The 19,376-nt window shown below is 42.3% G+C and overlaps 1 protein-coding gene across 3 annotated transcripts; it reads left to right on the top strand.

Moving 5' to 3' along the window:
• The first annotated feature begins 6,070 nt into the window (after positions 1-6,070).
• LOC133955432 (calcitonin gene-related peptide) lies at positions 6,071-11,845 on the top strand. 3 transcript variants are annotated; one of them, XM_062390274.1, is made up of 5 exons: positions 6,071-6,184; positions 7,253-7,344; positions 8,405-8,539; positions 10,347-10,534; positions 10,742-11,845. In XM_062390274.1, exons 2-4 carry the CDS (start codon positions 7,259-7,261, stop codon positions 10,507-10,509), a joined length of 384 nt encoding a protein of 127 aa, XP_062246258.1. In that variant the 5' UTR covers positions 6,071-6,184; positions 7,253-7,258; the 3' UTR covers positions 10,510-10,534; positions 10,742-11,845. The 3 variants fall into 3 exon arrangements, with proteins under 3 accessions (XP_062246258.1, XP_062246259.1, XP_062246257.1); XM_062390275.1 differs by having other exon boundaries at positions 10,350-10,534; positions 10,742-11,838; XM_062390273.1 differs by lacking the exons at positions 10,347-10,534; positions 10,742-11,845 and adding an exon at positions 9,368-10,312.
• Positions 11,846-19,376: the final 7,531 nt, after the last annotated feature.

Below are 19,376 nucleotides of genomic sequence, written 5' to 3' on the forward strand. Positions count from 1 at the left end.
CAGGATAATTTCAGGAGATTTATCAGAGTTCAGTGCAGGTCTGAATGCAACTCAAATTGGAGAGGGGTTGGGGAAATGGTCAGTTATTTAGTTTAGTATGCTGGAACACCCAAATGCAAAATTGATGAGATATAGGATCAGTGTTTCTATATATTAACACATAGGTGAGGTGAAAGCTTCAGCATTTATCTGTAAGGCTCTGTACAGAGATTGGGTTTCATTATCTTGGAGTATTTTAATTCTATTAGAAGAAGTGAGCGGATGAAAATGTGAGTGAATGATCGAACGATTCTTTTAATGTTCCATATAGTCAAGCTCCTCAACTCAAACCCAATTACTAGTCAGGTCACTTCATTCATTCTTATGTAATCATGATAAATAGAACTCCTAACAGAGCCTTTTCGGAAGCACCAACCCTCCTTAGTGTATGGCTATTGATTGTTGAGAGGTCTCTCTTTCTTGTCTGCTACTTTTTCTTGAATGAATGTGGAGGAGATACAAGCAAGCCTGGTCGTTCAGAAAGTGATGTCAGAGCCAGGAGGCTGCTGAAGGCTGCTGATTGATGCTTTAAGGTTTCAACGCGATTGAATGTAATCTCCCTAATGTCTGGGGGATAAACAACGGAAAAAAGCTTGAAAACTCTACTTGACATTTTACATGCTTCCGTAACTGATGACCCCCCGAAATGTTAGCATGAACCTTCTGCTCACCCACTTGCCCTGTGACGGCCAAAAGAGTCTAACACCTGCTTTCAGGTACGTTTCCTCCCCTCCCGCCTGCTCCTACTAATCCCAGTGAACACATCATCCCTCATGTCTGAATACAGTCACTTGACCCTCAATGTAAAACCACAAAGTGACACCAGTTCCACCACTTGAACTTGTATTTAATCAGGTGGCGAGCCTCTTTTGTGGTGGCAAGCCACTGATTAGATTTGGAGATTGAGAGCCATTACAGGAGGCAGCGGTTGGATAATGACTTAAGTGCTGTTTCGCCTTCCTTTCTCTGCAGGAAGTGATTTATCACGATGGGCCTGGCCTTCACTAACTGGGAGGTGCCCATTGGTGAGCAGTGCCATTCATAGATCATATCACCCAGCTCTGACCCTAACAACATTCTCTGTCCTTCCAATGGTGATTGGTGGTTTCTGTACATGGAAAAGTATGACATTACAGTGCTGGTTAAATTCACCGCTTATTAGATGGGATCTTCCTTTCACTTGTTCTTGTCCTTCACTCGTGTCTATAATGTCTCACTTGTCCTGTGTCATTTTAGATTGACATGCTGATAATCTAAAATTGTCAGCATGTCAATGGAGCTGGTCGAGTAATACATCAGACAGAGGCAGGAAACTAATCTGCGATAATATCTTTTGATAATTTATTGTTTAAGCCATTTTAAAGTATAACTATGGAAAAATACATATTGTCTGGATCCAGCTACTCCGTTACTTTTCTCTGTTTGACATTGCTCTTTGCTCCGGTCATATTTACTATGGCCACTAGAGGGTACCCAATTATAAAATGTAACATTGGTTCGTAATAAGCTGCTTGGAGCGGCAAGGACAACATACCCATGGAGCGGCAACAAGCAGTCATATCCTGCCTGTAGAAATTATACACTGTAAATTCGAAAAATTTGTCAAATATTTACACATTAATTGTATAAGTTATTATTTCCTTTTGATTTTGCATAAAAAGTGACAGCCGTTTGCTCATATACATGTGCGTGTTCCACTACTACTGAATTAATGACATTAATAAATGCAGTTGAAACACTGATATGAAAACAGAGTGGTATGTATTTACCATTTACAAATGAAACATAACAATTACTACTACTAATATGAGATGAGAGTGGCAATTGCAACTGTGATAAAAGTAACAATTAACACTGCGGGTATAAAAACTGATAATTATGTTTTTAATTTATAAATATATTTTGAAATGGGCTTGTTATAGGATAAATAACATAAGCAGTTAATAAGCAAGTAAGTAACATGGAGAATAATCAGTGTGACAACAAGATGCATCCTTAACAGTATTAAGATCAATCAGCCATGTCAATTGGCTACTTAGTGATTTCCTGCTATTCCCACAAAGTCCTTCATCAAGCTCCCGAGATCTGATGTGAAAAGCAGCCATTTTTCTGTGGGCAGCACGTTATATATAGAAAGTATTATCCTGAAACCAAAGCTTGTACATTCTTCTTCGCTTTTGACGAATCACAAACACGTGTATTAGTTGGGTTTTAATCGTTTGCTTTGAGTTATTGACAGAAAACAACATTATCCACTGTGCATTGATGATCCAATATCAATCTGACTTCACTTTAATTGCTTTTGGTGGGTGGAGAGCAGCTGTCAGCAGAGAGATACTGAGGCGTGTCCCGTGAACAAACACAGCATGTTTTGTGGCTTCAGGTCATTGAGGACTATTGAGAGAACTGTTGGGTCACTTTTCCATCACGTGATTGTGATGTCATTCATTCATTGTTTGGCAATTATTTTGAAGCCACATAATATTTACATGGTCATCACTACGTTGCTATGTTCTGGAGCTGAAGCACGTGAGAGCTCTTATGGTCCCCAACCTGGGTCTTGGACCTCTTGATGGCATTAGTGTGAAACCCTTCATTTAATGGGAATCTTTGTTTATCTTATCTGTTGAAATCTTCTTCCAGACAGCCATCAATAAATAAAGTTGTCTGAAAACAAAGTGCAAATACGACCAATACTTTTTTTCAGACCAAATGGTGGCGTACTTGTCTGTGACTAAAGAACCAACCTACCTGCAGCCCGACTGTGCTTTCACTGAGCATGACCCGAGACTTCAGCTGGAGAGACATACCCCGCAGAGATGATAGGGAGAAGTTGGTGAGCGGTCAATGCATGTTCACGTGTTTTAAGGTCGTGGATTTGATGAGAGGGCCAATGGAAGTGGTGGGATGTAACGGATGCATATTTGTGAAGTGTAGCCTGCTCCTGGTAGGTGTTCTGGGATTATCCCCTGCGATTTCACAGGATAGCAAAGTAGTAAAGACATACTTTCTAACTCAATTATAACACTTTTAAACTACCGTTTTTGCTTCTTCTAATCATTGAAATAAAAAAATCTGAAATGTTTTTCCATAGCCGGAGAAGCACGAGTGGAACTTAAAACATTTTTCATGCAAGTGTTCTAATCATCCAAGACGGTTATCTTTACATAGAGTATAATACCAGGAAGAAGCTGGAGCCAGCAAATAATCAGTATTTTAGAAAATGCAACGATTATTGTTACAAGTCTAACAGCCACTGACACAGTGGCAAAGCATTCATACTCATGAGCTGGTGCCTTTGTGTGTGTGATTAATGTGCATGTGTGTGTGTATGACATGAAACATACCTATACCCCGCCTCTTTAATGAGCTTGTTTATTATGCTGACATGTAGCACAGCAGTCTTACACGTCCAGCAGAGTCAATAACACCATTCATATGTGTCAGCATCACATTTACACATGAGACACTTGATTGGCCCAGTTGAGCTGAGCCATTAAGATCACAACATTTGCATGCATCCAATAATGGCAGCAGCGGAGGTAGCGGCGGCAGCAGCAGCGGCAGCGGCAGCGGCAGCAGCAGCAGGCATAGTCGTCATTGTGTCCCCACTAATAACTTACACTACAGTGGGCATGTTGATCTCAGGTGGGGGGGGCGGCTGGGCTTCAAAGGTTACACTATCGACTCAGAGCTCCAAAGTTTTTTCAGGAGCTGAGTGAAAACTTTGGAGGAGTCAGGGTGGCCTGTGCAGCTCCCTGGAGGGAGTGTGATGTAGATGACCTGAAAGGATCACCCCCACTGAACAAAATGAGCTCATGTATTGTAGCATGCATGCACAGTTTAAATACACTAACCTACACACAGGAATACAACTTACACACACAGAGATGACGTACAACACACAGACTATCGGTTCAAAATGAATAAATGGCACCAGGATGGATGACTTCGTCTTTAGTTAAACCATGACGCAGCCGTGCCACATTTTCTTCGTCCGATTGATTTTTAAAGACAAGACGGAAAAAATCCGGTGAAGTTCAAACAGAACTCCTCAACGTAACAGTGACGGCTCGAGTTCTAGTGAATTTCCCATTCGTTTTCTCTATTGATGTTTCAGAAAGTCCTTGTAAAAAGAGTTTTAAACCTGGATAAATCTTGACCATCTTGAAGTTTTACGTAAAATACTTTTGATGTCTTACAGACCTATGACTTCTACAGGAGCTTATAACATTGTTTCATAATCCTGTGGGTAAATACTGAAGGAGCTTTGAAAAAATGTAGGCATGAGACAAGAGAGACACGAGAAACACATTCCTCTGCTTATTCTGTGAAAATGAACGAATGGATTTTATAAACCAGCAATTTTAGCAGCAGTGACGTGAAACACACTTTGAGTGTTTGACTTGAGGCTTCAGCTTGAAGGAGCAAAAATACCTTGTTTTTTAAAAGAAACAAATAAAGCATGGAGGAATGCATGAAAGCAATTTCTCTTTATTCATTTATAATTTTCCATGACCTGCTGGTTGAACACTGAAAACAAAGCTTTAAAGTTTTGGATGGACTTTGAAGTAGCTGAAGCTGGAATGAGCAGTTTAGAGAAAGATCTGATTCTATCAAGTCTGAAGTGTATGTTTCCAGCTGTCCAGAATAAGTTTGGCTGCACACATGCAGGTGGAGAAGTGCAGTAGGTCTGCAGATATGGCTGGAGACCCAGCAGCTGTCTTTCCAGCAGTGATTTAATGTCTGACATGGGTAAGCCTTGTGGCTCAATAGCACTAAAAGGCTCATCCTGTCTAATGGGGTTCCTCTATGACGCAGACAAGGACAGGCAACCCCTCCCCTTCTTACACATACACATACATACACACATATACACACATACACCTCCTGTACATCCATTCATTTTGTGCAGCGCGCAGAGACTTTGAGTGCACTCATATAGACACAAACACACGCACGTACATTGGTTCATATGTACACGCACACACGCCGTCCTGCCCACTAATGATAAGGAATGAAATTGAGAAGATGGTGCACGACAAACAGTTGTGTAATTGCTTTTGAGAAACGACTCTTGTCAGAGGCTGTCATCGATTGATCCATGCTGAGGACAACTTGTTTACTCGGTGTGTGGGTGGAGGCAGGCAGCAGTGATCATTTACTGGACCGACTGTGGTATCACTTTATTAACTTAATATGGTTTGATGTTTCACTGTGGTGGGGCGGGAGCCTGCCGTGGTTATCTCGAGTTTTATTGCAAGCTGTAATAAACGAAAGACAATGTGAGCTGGAGAAGATGAAAACTGCTCACTGCTGGGTAGTTTTGAAAGTAATTTAAGAGTTGACTCATATGTGGAGTGCCAGAAGTTCAACGTGTGCAGTGAATCACATTGTATTGCTGCAAATTTAAATCAATAACAAGCGGATTACATAAGCGGATTGTGGATGGTCTATACTGAGCTGGAGCAAAGTGGGTGTCGTGCTGGAGTTGGTGCCATCCAAATAGCATTATGTGAATGAAGAGCCGGGGCGTGCGTCACTGTGTAGTATACTTCCCTCCCCAGCAGATGGCCCCGCCTGCAAGTGCTTGGCTGGGAGGGTGGTGGTGGGGGTTGGGGGGGCTGGGGTGGGGACCTTATCGATTTGGCATTTGAGGTGCAGCATGCGATGTAACATTTTTGGAAGGTTTTAAAAAATATATATTTATTGCTGGTGATGCTTCTCCACAGCCACCAGTTTCCTTTGCCTCCTACTTAATTAATGACATCAATGCAAATTGGGGGATAGGAAATGGTCAAAATGACTGGTGGATTTTGTGAATGGAGCACTTAGTGACTGAGGAATGACGTCAGCGCAGAGTCCATATCCCTTATAGTGAGCCAAGACTGAGAAGAAGGCGTCCCATTGGTTCACCGTGGCATCAGAGCGACGCGATTGGCTGCCGGCGGATAATTAAACACCTACACAGTCAATGCACAAATCCAAGTGGTGGGATATATAGGCTGGTGCGTTGGCGCTGCATGCAACAGAATCAAGAGTTCTTCTGCAAGTTGAGAGAAAGTCAACTTATTGTGTTTTGCATAGAGATACATAGATTTATTTATTTATTTATTTATTTTTTGCTGGGTGATTATCGCTGAAGGTAAGTGTTGACTTTTTATACTGGGTTTGGCAAAGTGTTGGGATGACTGTTTGACTGTTTGCATGTGTGTGTGGATTCCGAAGAGATATGGCCACAGAGTCACTGCGTTACACCGCACTGACGTGACTGTGTTGGTAATGCGATTGGACCGTGGCCACTGGGGTCACCAGTAACACCAGCAGACACTTTGTGAGGGTCAAGTCTGCACCTAGAGAAGAAGCCCAATGACTGAGAAAGGGGGAGATACAGAGGGAAAGAAAGGGGATGAAAGAGAGAGAAGGATCCAAAATGAGAAGAAGCTGAAATTAAGAAAAGCAAGAAAAAGATGAGGAGGAGATGGAGGTGACCAGGTTTGTGCGTGTGTGTGTGTGTGTGTGTGTGTGTGAGGGAGGGAGGGAGAAAGAAAGAGAGAGAGAGAGAGAAAGAGAGAGAGAGAGAGTGCTGGCAGCTCATTACACTAATGCACTGGTCCCTCAGGGAGTTGGCGAGCTTGGAGTCTCCCCCCCATCCCTTTCTCTCCCTTTCACCCCTCCTCTTCTAGCGCTAGAGCAAGTGCTACATGCATCACACAGTTAGGACCCACCACCTACCCCCACAAACACACACAGACACACACACACACACACACACACACACACACCCATACACACTTGCTCCCACCCGCAGACATGTCTGAGTACTGAGGCGTAGAGCATGAGAGAACTACCTGTCCTGTGCTCGTGGCTGGAGCTTTGGAGGAACAGTGCATTTCGAAGAAGAAGAGCAGGGGGCACTGTTATCCAGCTCAGGTCTGACGGAGTTTAAAGTAAAAGTCAGGAGGTTCAGCAGGAGACCAGAGCTAAAAAGTAGCAAGCTGAGATGTGGGTAGAGCCGAGCTCACCTCTCAGCAAAGTGACAGAGAGCTTTTTCTTTGCTTTCTCGTTGCAAAACTTCTTCCGAAAAGAGGATCAGCCACTTGCATGTGTGTTTCCTACGTATAGTGTGTCTTTAAGGTGACTTGAGAACTTATTTCAGTGGTGTGGAGTGTGAACATAAGCAGCTGACAGGCATGTCTTTCTCACTGTGTAGGGGACCATGGTTATGTTGAAGATCTCTGCTTTCCTTGTTGCCTACGCCCTGGTCATTTGCCAGATGTACTGCTCACAAGCCGCCCCTGCCAGGTGAGAGACACTCAACATTCACATGTCACACTTCACATTCTCATCCGACATCCTTTTGTACAGCGACGATAAAATGCATGGATATGTAGACTAGATTTAAAATCCTGAATCTCTTACAATTACATAGGATGGATTGGAGAGGTTCATATAATATTTGTGAGGGTTTCAAGTTGAGTTTTCTTTCTTTTTTGAAAAACCCCAACTATTTTCAGTGCTGCTAGAAAAATATAAAGAACTGGGGAAACACTTGTCTTTGAATGAATGTGAGGGACAGATTGACAGAAAGAGGTGCGAACACATTCATAATTCATACAAGTCTCTACAGCAGGTATTGCAATGAGAAATAATATGCGCACACACACACATTAAGTAAAGCCTGTGTGTTCTACTCTTTATCATTCATTAAAGTAAATTATAGGCTCAGTTTCTTAGGTTAAAATGTGTGTAAACCATATAGGTTTATAACAAAATGTAAATCTCATAAGTATGTTTTTCCAGTTTAGAGTTAGTATGTCCTGTTATGCCTGTTACCTGACCGGATGACTCTAATCTCAGTAAAATAAAAAATAGAATCAAAAAAGTCAAAAAAGATGAAGGACAAAAAGTATAACTGACTACATGCGGAGATAAATACGGCCTATGTATTTATAAGAAGCTCCATTCGAGCCCCTCCTCATTCTGTCCCTATGAAGCTATCGATTTAGTAATAAATCTAATGCCGCCTGCTCATCAGCCCCTCTCTCGGATGGGGCACTTTCTGCAGATTGTTTCCCCGCCTTGGCTGGGGGCCCTCCAACTCAGACGTCATCCCCCTCAGAGTTGGTGACGTCCCAGCCAACCCCCCCTGACCCGTCCTATCCATCCAGCCAATGCAGTCCAACCATCACCCCACCCCACCCTGACACCCACTTGCACATCATTCCCCCCCCCCTCCCTCCATTTAACTGCAGGTGATAATTCTAGCAAAGGATTTTATACTGATCTCAATGCCTGTCCTCCCCCAACCCCTCTGACCCCTAAACCTCCCCCTTTTCCTGCCATCCCTCCCTCCGCTGCACAGACCGGGTTTAGAGTCCATATCAGACCGAGTCACGCTCACGGACTACGAGGCGCGAAGGTTACTCAACGCCATTGTGAAGGAGTTTGTGCAGATGACAGCAGAGGAGCTGGAGCAGCAGGCGACTGAAGGAAACAGGTACGGATGACTCTTCTTTATTTGAAACCCTTGCAATGGAGTCTTCTCTCCGTGCACAGAATCGGCTGCTGATGGCTAGAAATAACAGAAAGGTAACCTAACTTCTTTGGCTGAAATAAAAGGGTTAAACTCACAGCTCGATTTTGGGCTGCCGTGCTGGACTTGATTCAGGGACTGTACTGTTTTCTGGTTTGACTGAGGTTGCGTCTTTTTAGTGGCCCCACTTCAATCAGGCATAGAGGTATGTACTTATCAACTCGAATAAAAGAGAGGGGAAAACAGATAATTTCCAAGAATAGATGTTAATACTAAAGAAAATCCTTATTCTCTGTCATGACCCTGCTCCTGCATGGATAAGTTTGATTTAACTTTGTTTGAAGGGACTATTTCCATCCTGCCTGCCGGGCATGTGAGCAGTGTATGCCTAACGGAACGAATAAGTGTGCATGATGTCAATTAAGTGGAGTTGCATGACAGTAGGAACTGACTGGTTTCTGTTTGTTCGGTGGGTGTAAAAGATGTGACAAGAGGGGATTGACTGCGGGTGGGGGTGGGGGTGGGGGATGGAGGTTTCTGTGCATGAGGGGATGAATGACAAGTTCTTTGAATGATGCGAAGGGGATAGAAGCATGGTGCTGGTCGGGAAATGCATTTATTTTTTACTTTTCGATACCTCTGATGGCATGAGGGAGAAATGCATGTGTGAGAAACGGTGTGTAGATGGATGATAAAGGAAAGACAGAGGTAAAGGAAGTGTTACCTGCATGTTTGTCCCGAATCTATGAGCCTGTTCTCTGCATGTGTCTTTGTGTGTCCCCTCCCCGACAGCATGGACAGGCCCCTTACCAAGCGCTGCTCCAACCTCAGCACCTGCGTGTTGGGCAAACTGTCTCAGGAGCTGCACAAGTTGCAGACGTTCCCTCGCACGAACGTCGGAGCAGGGACGCCCGGCAAGAAGCGCAGTGCGCCTGAGAGCGACAGCTATGCAAGCTACGGCGAGACATTTGACAGCATCTAACCCCTCCTCATACTTTTACCTTCACCGCATCTCCTCCTACCCCCTCCTCTTTCTTTTTCTTCCTCCTCTCCACCTTCTCTTTCCAGTTTCTTCCCTCTCAGTTTTGGACTGGCAAGTGCATGTGGATTTAACCTGCTTGGTTGATATGATAAGAATATGTCCTTTAACTGCAACCCCCCCCCCCCCCCTTCCCCTCCCTTATTTTTTCCTTTTTGTTTTGGGCAGAGAATGATTTGTCCCCATCATTTCAGACAATCAGAATTAGTTTTCATAAATGTAATTCAGGAGCCGGTTCAGATGTCCATCTTTGTGTACTGTGCGTGGAGTCATTCGATGGCAATTCAAAAGCCCCTGAAATCTAGGAGTCGAAAGCGATCACTTAATTAAACCATTAATAAATGATCCACTCATGCGACACCATGTTTGTTGTTCAATAAACGTATTTTTCTACCAGGAAGCCTTAGCTGATTTTCATTCTAAGGGTTGCTTTAAAACAGGCAGTGGGTCAACATGTGACATAAATAGGGTTTTAAAACAACTAACAGATCCCTGACATGTTCTCTGAAGCTCTCATCAAGTGCAAAGGTAAGAAAAACTAACAGAGAATAAGCTAAACCTTTCATGTTTGATGTCTTATATATTTTTTTTCTTCTGTTCTGTGAAGATAATGTTGATAAAAGTGTGTGTGTGTGTGTGTGTGTGTGTGTGTGTTTGTGTGTGTGAGTGTGTAGATCTGTATATGAATGTCAGTCAGATCTTGGCATTAATACCTTGTTTGCTTTTCTGAAGCAGTGTTACAGCACAGAAGCGAGCCTGCAACACAGCGACCTGCGTCACTCATCGCCTGGCGGACTTCCTCAGCAGGTCGGGAGGAATGGGCAACAGCAACTTCGTCCCCACCAACGTCGGCGCCAAGGCCTTCGGCAGGCGGAGGAGAAGCGTCCAGATGTAAGCACCCAAGAACCTTCATGGAAATGGTAAATACAGACATTTCAAAATAAGACATTTCTCCATCTGTGAATTTGGAAATATTAGCCATGAATATTAACTTTTTCCAAATTATTAATGGATTCACATCATTTTTGGGCTCATCAACTTGTGATTTTGTAAATATACATATATAGAATAATGGTTCATTTTTCGTTTGAATTTAATCACTGTCTTTTTGTCTTTCTGTCTTTCAGAGGTTGAAAAAAAAACTGAGAACAGAAACCAACAAATACAAAATCGAGCAGAAAATAAACTCTGAACCGGCCCTTTATCCACTCTCACGTTCTTATGGAAAAAAGACACCACTGGACTTCTCGTCCCATCTCCATCCTGTTAGTGAAATATTTTGCTTTTGGCAAATAAGAGAAGAAAAAAAAAAAGAGAAAAAAAGCACTTTAGTTTATGTACATGAACAAATGAACTCCTGAAGTAAAAAAAGCATCATTTATGGTTCTTCTTTTTTTATACATGACTATCATTGGAAAATAAAATGAAAACAGCAGTGGTTATCACCTGATTATTTTCCTCCTTACACCTCGTTAGAGCACATTTCTTCCTTGCGATGCTCCCCCCCCCACCCCCCCTCTCCTCTCGAGGGTACCCTGTTTTTTCTGTGTGCCAGAGGGACGCCATTAAAGATCAGCCTACCCAAGGCCCCCCCACAACGGCTGTTGTCTTGTGCCTTGATGTAGAACAATTTACATGAACATGATTGTACAGTTCGGTAAAGAAGACCCGGGCGAGGATGAAGAGAATGAAGACAGATTAATATTGTAAACAATATTGTGAAAACAAATTTCAGCAAGATTAAAATGTATTTTAGATACACTCGGGTTTGGGGTACTTGTGTTGTTCTTCAAAGGTTTTCAAGCATTGACGTGCAGAAAGTAACAATAGAGAGGCTGAAAAGCTTATATTTGTACATGAACTGTTGGAACATTAATAAAAATGGTCTATTCATTATAAACTATAATAGGACCTCACAGAGATAGAGTGATTTATGATTAATTGCTTAATAATTTGATAATATTTTCCACTGACAGAAACACAAATATGTCACACACATCTATGATTTGGCAAAATGAAATCCATAGTCACACACTCTGCTGTTTCGCAGTATTTTCTACCTAACACAAAGTAGCATGGATATGTTAAGATACATAGGGGGAAATACAATGCATGGGTCAGTCATTCTTAATAAAAAGCAGCTAAACCTGCTGTGAGACTTGTTCTTCTTGCAGTAGAGGTAACTGCACAACACTCATATGAATCTGAATCACAAAGGATTCCTATTTACATAAATAGATTCTTCACATATGAGTGCAAACGTTGTAGAAGGTTCTTCTTTGGCATCGAGACATCAACAATTATTTGAGTTTGACAGGACACAACTCTCATAGAGTAATACATCGCTCAAGCTGCCCTAACATACTGCACTCTCGTCAATTGGCAGACTTTTAATCACAAAATGTGCAGCCCCATGCGGGATCCAGGATGACTGAACATTTTGGGGGTTCTGTTGTTTTTACAGCAGCACTCCAATAGGTGGCAATGTCATTATCCTGACTAAAGTTACAGTGGAGCACTGCAGCGTCTCACTCATCCGACCCACGTCACAGAAGCAGAAAAACTCCATCGGTGATCAACATGAAATTTCCACCAGCTTTTATCTTCAATTCTTCCGCAGGTGTTGCGATCGCCACCACATTTGGTTGATTCTCACTACTTGAAAAGTTAATTTCAACCCTAAAAGAGTGAAAAATAAAAGAAAAATAACACAAATAAAAAGCTGTACGTATCAAGTGAGGTGTAACACAACGGCCTGTTGAACGCTCTATAGGAGGCATATTAAGGAAATGGTCCCCCTGTGCTTTATAACAAGGAATTACGGTTTGTGCAGGTTTCAATTTAGTGGGTTGCCTTCAAGGAGCGGACACTTTATTTGATGCACACAGTGGCTGCATGATGGTTAACTCCTACAAGTCAGTGACTCACAAAGAACCAACACACACAACACGTCAACTACAAAAAACTTCACTCTGAGCAAAAAAAAAACGTAAAATCCTGCATGGTCGCGCTGAAGAGATCCCTGACGTACACTAAACCCTCATCTGCTTCATCTAGAAAACCACTGTCTTCGTGTTCAAGATGTTGTTTGCAACACTACATAATTACACATTTCTATGTATTCCCCAACAATATCACATCTTGTATGCACAGCCAGTGGTTTCAAATTATTTTAAGTACCACGTTTCCAGAAAAAACTCACACACAGGCAGCTAAAGAACCACTTGAAGGGAGGATAAATTAAAGCCCCTCAGTTTTGGATGACAAAATATGGGATGCACATTTGGAAAATTGAGGGTATAATGAGCCCATTCAATAAGGGTGAAAGTGAAAAACAGGATGCACTTGATCCTATTTGCTTGCACGGATGGATGCCAAGCACGCACCAGAGCAAATACAGGATATTTGTCACTGTGTGCAACGCAACCGAGCACACAAGAAATGTGAGCACTAGGAAAAAAAAAAACGGTGTATTTCTGCACAACATTATATTTAGTTCAGATGAAAAGTGCAAACATCAACACCACACATGTCACACACACTTAAAGCAATAACTGATTGGTTATGAAGTGCTCAGCTGGATGACTTACTAATTATGAGATGAGAGGATGTGTATGACTAATATGTGAACTTTATGCTCGTTGAATATAAACAGAAAAAATTAATTGTGCTCTATTACCCATCAGGCCTTAACACCCTAATCAATCAGTAGTATTACTGTCTATGCAGTCTTCTGTCCGTCTTACTGTCTGTCTCAGTCTCTGCTGTCTTTCAGTCTGACTTATCTATCTGTCTGTCTGTCTCAATATCTTTTTATATGTCTGTAAAGCCTTGATGTCGACTCAAAGTGCTTTACAGTACAGTTTATTGCCATTCACCCATGCACCCACACATTCATACAGTGAATCTATGGAGAGCACTGTTTTCTATAAGGGGCAATCCGGGATGCAGTATCTTGCCCAAGGGCACTTCGGCATAGAGATGGTCTGTCTGTCTCACAACCTATCTATCTGTTTGTCTGTCTGTCTGTCTGTCTGTCTGTCTGTCTGTCTGTCTATCTATCTATCTATCTATCTATCTATCTATCTATCTATCTATCTATCTATCTATCTATCTATCTCTGTCTATGTGTCTGTCTGTCGCTCTGTCTGTCTGTCTGTCCATCTATCTATCTATTGGTCTCACTATCTTTCATTCTGTCTCTCTCAGCGTAGAATATGAAGCCATGCTGGAAACCACATGGAAACTTCTCCTGCATGGTTTAGAAGGAAGAAATAAATACCCCTGCCCCCTCCATTTTCTGATGATTGAGGAGTACAGGAGTTTGGGGGCTGATTCGAGGGTTTGTTTGGTTTTAAGCTTCTTTCTCCGCGGTACTCTAACAATCCCACTATGCCAATGAGCAAAGCAGCCCTAATGATACACAGCTGCATTGAATGGGGCCCTTCAAGTTCGAAATTAGATGGTTCGTATAAGAGAAAACTGAGAAGCAAGCCCCCCATCTCCAGAGGGAAGATTTGCCACTAGTCCAGTTCCCAGAAATGTTCACCACAAATGCTTTTTAAGACCTGAGGCTTTGGAAGAAGCTCCTTTTTAATGTTTAAACATTTTGGGGAAAGTAGAAAGTCAAAAGTTCTGACGTCAAATCCAGACTGGCTTATTTTCCACAGCCCGTCTTCCTGGACTTTACTTTCCTTATCCACAGACAAACTGGCTTTAGCAGTAATACTTACTATTGACAACTGAAACCAGAAGAACCAGTAATAAAACTACTCTAATTTAGTTCCAAATCTCACTCTTTCAGTCCCTGTTGCTTCTCGTTGGTGAGTCCAAACACGTCTGTAATATACTGCTACTTTTTAATGTTTGACTGCTACTTTGTGTGCAGAGTGAAATTAGAAATCTTTGTGTCCATCCGGTTTATCAAGATTTTAAAGTTAATCTTTGGGATCTCATTGCCCTCTATATATTTTTTGCAAAGAACTTGTGTTATATTATTGTTTTATCTATTTCCATAATCCCTTGACTATCAAGAGTTAAACCTTGACAACACATTGTGTTCCCCCTTGTAGCTCTGTGTTTCTTAAATTGGGTCATGAGGTCAAATTTTCACACAATTTGGTTTAACTCCTGAACTGACCAATCAGCATCTTACGTTAGAAAAACTTAGGAACATTCATATTTTTTTATTAAAGTCGAAATCGATAAATAAATGACTTTTTTGTCGAAGCAGGTTTAAACAATGATTTGTGCTAAGCTCCATTTCATCCAATTCATGGAGGATTACCTCACTGTGGTATTAATATACAGAGGAAAGCCTGATGGGAGGCTAGAAGTGAACTGTCAAGACTTTCTTTCCCATAATATTGAACTTTTTCCTCTATTCCTCTATCTGTCTCTATAACAAAATAAATACAAATGTTGCCTGGCAAAGGGTTACGATCAGGTATATGGAAATGTGCCTTCATTACCATTCCCTTGATGCTTTTGCCGGGAAATGAGGTAACCTTTGTCAGGAAATTAGTTGTTTTCATTCAGATTTAAGCTAAAGCTAATATTTATTGACTCTATACGCTGTAACAGGCCCTTGTGTGCACATGGGAGAAAGTGTGTGGTACACCCCCTACACATAATCACATGGTAATTATTCACTAAAGAATACACAGAGATATTAACTGCAGCGGCACAGACCAGCTGAGTCTTGCTCATAATGGGAAACAGCCGACTGGCGTTTATATTTTCATTTTCCTTCCCCATTTTTAAAGCCCCCAGTTTTTCCATAAGGTAGTCATTTCCAAGGCTGACGTGAAACCAGACACCCGGGAGCACTCATGGTTAAGGGCCAGAAACAACACGAGGCCGGGCCCGACATCCTCTCACCTACCCCAATCCCCCTTCCCGTCTTGTGCGAATGTTCCTGGGAAGGTAAACACCTCTGTGCCGTGTCAGAAACGGGATTTCATTCTGCTGTCACGGCAGTTCCTTAATCTGGCCCACGTTTCTGTCCCGCCCTCTCTTTCTTCTCCTCCCCTCACTCTCTCTGCCGCCACATCTGGAACCCAGCCTCCCATTTATTTATGTGGTCTGTGTTGTTCCTTCTCTTATTTTTTTTTAAAAGTCTTATTTAAAAGTCCTTTACCTTGTCTTGCTGGCATCTCCATTTGATGAGGGCTGCAATTACATCTTGCCATAGCTGGTCACTCTGCAATTACATGCTGCACCACAGAATCTTTCTCCCCCCCTCTTCTTTGAGCAGCACCACTGCTCATATGGCAGACCGAAATAGAATAGTTTCATGTCTGTTTGGATGGCGGCCCAGCTGCAACTATGCTCCGCTGCTTGACTGACAGTGGGATGTGAGCTTTTTTCTGCCGTAGAAAAAAACCTTTAAGGCCAGTCACGTTTAGACGTTCAGAGCAGTCTTACTCCGGCAGGCTTCGGTGGTGGTTGGCCCCAGCTGGGCTCCAAGAAGGGAAACTGCAGGGCAAGTCAGAGACGCAGTCAGAGTGTGTGAAAGAGAGGACAGAGACAGACAAGCGGAGAAGACAAGAACCTCGAGCTGAAACCATGAACCCTCCTGGGAACACTTAATCTTTTAGTGGCCGACAACGAGAATGGGTAAGTTTGGAGACTATAGTTCTGTCTTATCTCAACTTCTGGGAAAGGAGAAATTATGCTGTGAATAAGTTTGGGATAACAACGTTTTTTATATAACTTAATATGCATAACTCAGTAGTCCAGCATTTAGCACTTTATATATGAACGTTAATGCAGGATATCCCTGTGAAGTCATCCAGACATCCTCAGTGCAGTTGTCCACTGGTCCAGGGGGCTGACAGACATTACAACAGAGCATTTTCTAATTGGAGATTTAGTTATGTTGTTGTGCTAAAAGCTGGCAGTACTTTCAAACCCCTGCATTTACTGTAAATGGGCGCTGAATAAATTGATGTCAAAGCACTTTTTCTTCATGAGAGTGTTCTTGACCAGAGTCCAACTCAGCTTTTTACCACATAAACCTTGAAGATTTTCTAAAGATGTCAGTGGAATTCTCGCGTAAAAGCTTGTGATTTAAGATGGCAGCGGTACTGATCATCTGGACACTTAAAGGTCATATGAGCCCCTCTGGACAGGACTCGTTCTTTTTGTTTGAGTTCAAGAGGCTCTCGAGTTTTATGCTTTACAGTGTCAATCTTGCAGATGAAAAGCATAATAAAAGAAAATTATAAAACCAACTTGTACAGAGTGGAGTAAAACAAATTAAAAGAAAAGGCAGTACAGTTCAGTAAAGTTAGCCATGAAGTGATGCCAGTGGTAATAATTTAAAATCTTTAGTATGGAGGGTAGTATTTCAGTGAAAATTACGGCATGTAACGCTAAACACATCAATTCCATACCACCATCTTTCAAAGTTGCGATGGCCAGCATTTAGCAAACATGGTGTTTCTGGCCACCTGTTCCACCAATATCGGTCTCTTTAGCTGCTAGCATGCTCCACAATGTTTACTGTTAGTTGCTAAGTTTGTCAGTCTGATCGGTTGGTTGCATGCAGTGGGTTCAAAAGAGCTACCTTCTTCTGCCGGATATGATGAGGGTGATGAGAGCTGCCAAAACAGTGAGCTGAAAGGCGGTAAAACTGCTGAGTCATGTGCAGCGTCTCTTTTCAAGTTCAGCTCCTGGCTTTGCGAACATGCATTGGCATCCAAACGACAAGTCAAAAGCTTGTTGGTCTTTTTGTCTTATTCCTCATGATAACCCTGCCTGCAGTCCCTGATAGAAGTGATTATTTCTCAAGACCTGCAAAGTGTTGGTGCCAGTTGCTAACCAGTTTGTCTGGGTGAGAATCTGTTCTTTGGCAACTGAAACACAAAGAACTGGCTCGAGATAAAGCACTGGGGCTGGACCGGTCCTTGAACTGCCTTGGTGGGAAAGGGATGATGTGAGTATGCAGCGTCAAAGCTAGCAAGATCAGGCTACACTGACCCATCCGATGCAACCCAAACATACCAACACCTTTTATTAAAGCTACGACCCCAAAACCCATTGATGTGCACAACTGCTAGCAGGCAACTTTTTGCCATGAGTCCCTTGCAAACTCCTGTCCATGGTCTTTGCTTCAGTGGTGTGTGTCTCTCCAGCTGAGAACTCCAGTCATTTGCAGTGAGAGCACTACAGACAGGAAGCTCAGTTAGTGACAGACGGGCATGGCAGGTTGTGTTTATTACAGTCCTGTGAGGGCCACAGACGCCATCTTTTTTTTCTTTCAGACAACTTTAGTTCTTGATGTGTATCTGTAAGTGGATTTCAACAAATAAGATCAATTGTTTTTCATTAACAACTTAGCAACCCTACATTTAAGTTGTGTAAAGCCTTTTCCATTAAAGGACTCTACCAACTTTGCAGTGTCCCATCCTTCTGTTTAACCCAGTGACAAAATTGAAAGACTGAAATTATACTTGTGTGGTAAGTTGGTTAACTCTCTATCAGACGCTCAACCATGTCAGCTGAATGCACCTGTGTGTTAATCACTGACACAGTGTGGTAAACACCCATCATGTGAGAACTTGATCTTTCTTACTGATGCTATGGAGGTAAACAAGAACGTTCCCTTGGGGATGCTGCTCAGTGTTCTCAGTGGGAAAATATGTTATGCATTTGTTCTGAGTCATGCTGGAGCTGAAAACCATAGTGGTCTATAACTGGAGTAAAGGCTGAATCTGGTTTAAGTGGGAGTGGTGGTAGCTGAGACTGTGGAAAACAAGAAAACAAGAAAGATCACAAAGAGGCTGACGGTAACGATGAGCACACAGTTACCGCAAATCTTTACTACAGGCTTCTGTGTGTGTGTTGCAGAGATGTGTGTGTGAGAGCGAGAGACAATTAGAGATTTCAGGAGAGCTAAGTGATGATGTTTTTCTCCACATGTGCTCAGTGTGCATATCAGACAGTTAGAAATTATACATTTGAATGGATATACAGTGTAAGTCTGTACACAGGTGAGGGAATAAGACTCAGATATTTACATCTGATCTTCATCAGTCCATCATCTGCTCTTCAAGCTGTGATCTTTTACACACTTAGACGGACAACACCTGTTATTTCAGCGAGTGGAAAAGCAGGAGAGGCTGTAAATAATTGCAATATATATATGTATATATATCCCTTGTACCCCACAAGGGGCGGTATGTCTTCCCTCTCAAACTCTGATCCTCTACCTCTATCTGTAACTCTCTAGGAGTTTGAGGCTTCTGCCCAGTGTCTTAGCTTTTCCTGACCTGCGCTTGTCTGGAAAGAGGCTTCAGATGTTGTACCTGGGATCGGCTGGAGCCACTCTAATAAATGTTTCTGGCAGACACTGAATGTTTTTGTACAAACATGTTTTTTCCCTCCTTGAAAGTCTCCCCCAATGCCACCATGAGGTTGACATTTTCATTTTTTCATTGAGATAACTTGACAACGGTTTCGCAAGTTGCCATTACACAGTGGCTTACACATCACAATTCCTGATTCAGTAAGGTGCCCATTTACGTCATTCCTTGTTTACTGTTAGCTCTATAGCTTTGAGCAGAACACACATCTCTGAATATATATTACAAAAAAATGTTCCTTGTTAAAGCACATTATGAAGTTCAAAAAAGATTAGAAAATAATAATTCAGGACTAGCTAGGGCCAGTGACTCCTTTCTCTTGGATCCGCCCGGCTCCAATTCCACCATAAAATGTTCACGTTCCCATTTTTCAGTCCCAACTGGATATAGCTTA

Source organism: Platichthys flesus, chromosome 6 (assembly GCF_949316205.1).
Source record: "Platichthys flesus chromosome 6, fPlaFle2.1, whole genome shotgun sequence".
NCBI lineage: Eukaryota > Metazoa > Chordata > Actinopteri > Pleuronectiformes > Pleuronectidae > Platichthys > Platichthys flesus.